Source organism: Nanorana parkeri, unplaced genomic scaffold (genome assembly GCF_000935625.1).
Source record: "Nanorana parkeri isolate BGI_ZX_2015 unplaced genomic scaffold, ASM93562v1 scaffold911, whole genome shotgun sequence".
In the NCBI taxonomy this organism is placed as follows: Eukaryota; Metazoa; Chordata; class Amphibia; order Anura; family Dicroglossidae; genus Nanorana; species Nanorana parkeri.
In genome coordinates this window covers 246,305-249,697 of record NW_017307179.1, presented here as the reverse complement: position 1 = coordinate 249,697, position 3,393 = coordinate 246,305, and the positions used below count along the sequence as shown (strand labels likewise).

The 3,393-nt window shown below is 53.9% G+C and overlaps 1 protein-coding gene across 1 annotated transcript in view; it reads left to right on the top strand.

Annotated features, from left to right (window-relative positions):
• LOC108794907 (ras GTPase-activating-like protein IQGAP1) overlaps nucleotides 1-3,393 on the top strand; it is a 30,228-nt gene that overhangs the window by 21,622 nt on the left and 5,213 nt on the right. Inside the window, 6 exon segments of the mRNA XM_018566049.1 lie at nucleotides 5-140; nucleotides 835-919; nucleotides 1,087-1,313; nucleotides 1,398-1,530; nucleotides 3,073-3,175; nucleotides 3,259-3,393. The exon segment at nucleotides 3,259-3,393 is cut by the window's right edge and continues 6 nt beyond it. Of these exon segments, the coding sequence (XP_018421551.1) occupies nucleotides 5-140; nucleotides 835-919; nucleotides 1,087-1,313; nucleotides 1,398-1,530; nucleotides 3,073-3,175; nucleotides 3,259-3,393 (819 nt within the window).

Genomic DNA, 3,393 nt, shown 5'->3' with positions numbered 1-3,393 from the left:
TGACTCCCATATGATGTCACCCCTGAACAGGCCCTCACTCATTCTGAGGTTCAAAGACGTCTGGACATTTCTATCCGCAACCTCATTGCCGTAACGGACAAGTTCTTTTCCACCATCTTCGCCAACGTCGATGAGATTCCGTAAGTATTCTGACATCTTTGATAGTGGTACCATCTCTGCTGCAGGAGGTCAGTTGGGTGCAGTCAGGGCAGCCATCAGAAATTTTAGGGCCCCTGACACGGCTTTAGGCCGGGCCCCGCCCCCCCTGCGCCGCTGGACACAGGGCTTAGTGACGCGCTGGACAAAGGACCCCCCTGAGAGTGACCCTGCAGAGCCCACCATAGATGCTGCACAGCCCATCTGAGACTTGTCTATGGTGGGCTCTGAAGGGGTTTCAGGTGGGCTGGTCAGGGCTGCATCCCTCCGTCCTTTCCTTCCTTCCTAGCTCCTCTTACCTGCACACATGGCCTCGTCTGCCGCCGGACCGGCCAGAAGTAATGTCACTTCCGGCCAGTCCGACATCAGACTAGATGATGGGGCCCTAGCTTGTCTCAAAGCCACTGGAGCTGCAATGCTGGGGCCCTGCGCTGCTAGGGCCAGGCCTCCGCCTCCTCGCCCTTCACCGTCGGCCAATAGTCATGTAAGGGACCCGGGCGGGCCCCCCAGGCTGCCCGGGCCCCTTACATGAGTATCTGCCGTACACCCCTGATGGCTGCCCTGGGTGCAGTTGTTCCTCAGAGGCCAGAACATTGACGGTCTCCTGCCGTTGGTGACTTTTCCATACATCTGGCTTTTTAAAAGATTCTTCCATTTTTTCCCCGTTTGTCTTTGCAGGTACGGGATGCGTTACGTTGGGAAAGTCATGAAACAGTCTCTAAGTCGGAAGTTCCCTAAGGCCAGAGAAGAGAACCTCCATAAGGTAAGGGGGGATGGTCACTTTTGGTCCTTTGTACGGCAAATGTATGAACAAAGTTGTTGGTTTTCTCGGTTTTTTTTTTAATTTTAATGTATATTGTATGAAATTAGTTATCCTTCCCTCCTTTGTAAGTTGAGGGGTTCATTGGTTTTTGCCAAATGTCATCTCAGATTGTTGGGAACCTGCTCTACTACCGCTTCATGAACCCTGCCGTGGTGGCACCGGATGCCTTTGATATCATTGACATCTCTGCCGGAGGAACCATTCACCCGGACCAGAGGAGGACCCTGGGTTCCATCGCCAAGGTACTGCAACACGTGGCCGCCCATAAGATGTTTGAGGAGCCCCATCTCGGCCTGGTCAACCGATACCTGGAGGAGACACACTGGAAGTTCGGGTAAGCCTCTGCAATACATTCTGTGCATTGTTGTTCGGTGGAACCGTCATGGCGAAGGATAATATTCCCGTTTTTGGGTTACAGGAAATTTATCCGCACGGCCTGCAACGTCCCGGAGCCAGAAGACCGGTTTAACATAGACGAGTATTCGGAGATGGTCAGCACCATGAAGCCGGTCATTTACATCACTGTTGGCGAGCTGATCGACACTCACAAGGTGAGACCCAGTGGCGCAACAATCGCCATAGCGACCCAGGCGGTCGCTATGGGGCCCGGGCACAGGGGGGCAAGGCCAGGGCATCCCTATGATGCCGTGTGGGTTGCTATGGCATATCGGGGTGCTGGCTGTCACTGACACAGCGGCTGTGTCAGTGACAGCCAGCAGCTGCGGCAGAAGAGGCCGGTTACACCGGTGTTCGCAGTGAAGGAGGAGGCGGGGCCCCACTTAAGAGCAGCCGCGCCTCCTCTTAGATCACTGGCCAGCGACCTAAGAGCAGGCGGGGCCCGTCGATAGAGGAGGCGGGGCCCGGTGACGACGGAGGCGGACAGCGCTGACAGGTAAGAGGTGTGCAGCCCATCTGAGACCCTGCAGAGCCCACTATAGAGAGTCTATGGCGGGCTCTGCAGGGTCACTCTCAGGTGGGCTCTGCAAGTGGCATAACTAGCAATCACGGGGGCCCCATACAAAGTTTTGCTATGGGGCCCCGTGATTTCTAGTTACGCCTTTGGGTCAGGGACAGCCAGCAGCTGCGGCAGAAGAGGCCGGTTACACCGGTGTTCGCAGTGAAGGAGGAGGCGGGGCCCCACTTAAGAGCAGCCGCGCCTCCTCTTAGATCACTGGCCAGCGACCTAAGAGCAGGCGGGGCCCGTCGATAGAGGAGGCGGGGCCCGGTGACGACGGAGGCGGACAGCGCTGACAGGTAAGAGGTGTGCAGCCCATCTGAGACCCTGCAGAGCCCACTATAGAGAGTCTATGGCGGGCTCTGCAGGGTCACTCTCAGGTGGGCTCTGCAAGTGGCATAACTAGCAATCACGGGGGCCCCATACAAAGTTTTGCTATGGGGCCCCGTGATTTCTAGTTACGCCCCTGGTAAGACCCAAACCTGTTTCGGTTGAGCTGAGAGTCGCCACTGATTTTGGTCAACAAGCGGCCCGGGGAGGAAAGTCTATTTGGTAACCGATTTGGCCTTAAGGTGGACCTATCGTTAGTTCTCCGATTGGTGGAGAGAAGGATGATGTCACATTCTGCCCTTCTCCAATCGGAGAATGCCTTGTGTTCCTTGAAAAGAATACAAGATGTCCTCCTGAATGGAGCAAACATGGCAAGAAGCTGGAAGATCAAAGAACACGATGTACCATGGACAACCAATGGGAATTTGAGCATCCCCAGCATCCCTCTAGCTGTTACATATAAACACTGGCCCGATCTAACTTTTTAAAAATGGATTTCCCTGGGTAAAATGTTACGGGAGTTGAAACACACAAAGGTGGAAACACCCAAAACTCCCATATAGACCAGAACGGGGTCATGCATTTTGGTCAGGAGACCTCACGGGAGGGATATACAAGATGGCGTCCCTCAGCCCAATGGCCTCCATCTATAAAAAAAATGTTTCATTGCCGATCAGCGTACGCTGATTTGAATGATTTTATGATACAATGTATAAAGTTTTATAAAAATGTCCAAACTGTACAAAAACTAGACTCCTTCCCTCATACCGGTCCTCCATGTAGCAATGAACCTTCTCTGTATCACCAGCTGCTGTTGGAACACCAGGACGCCATCGCCCCCGACCACAAGGATCCCCTACATGAACTACTGGAGGATCTGGGGGAGCTGGCCACAGTCCAGTCTCTTATTGGTACGGCCCATTTTGGTTTCACGTGAACAATAATTCGCCCTTCGCAAAAATAGTATGGCGTATTCATCGTCTATAACTTTCAGGGGAGAGCACCTCGAACCTCCACGACGCGACCTCCGAACAAGCCCTGGCCCAGCTCCAGAAGCTGGAGATCTCCCTCACCCTCACCAACAAGTTCGATATGATTGAGTCCAACGCGGAGGAGATGGATACCCAGA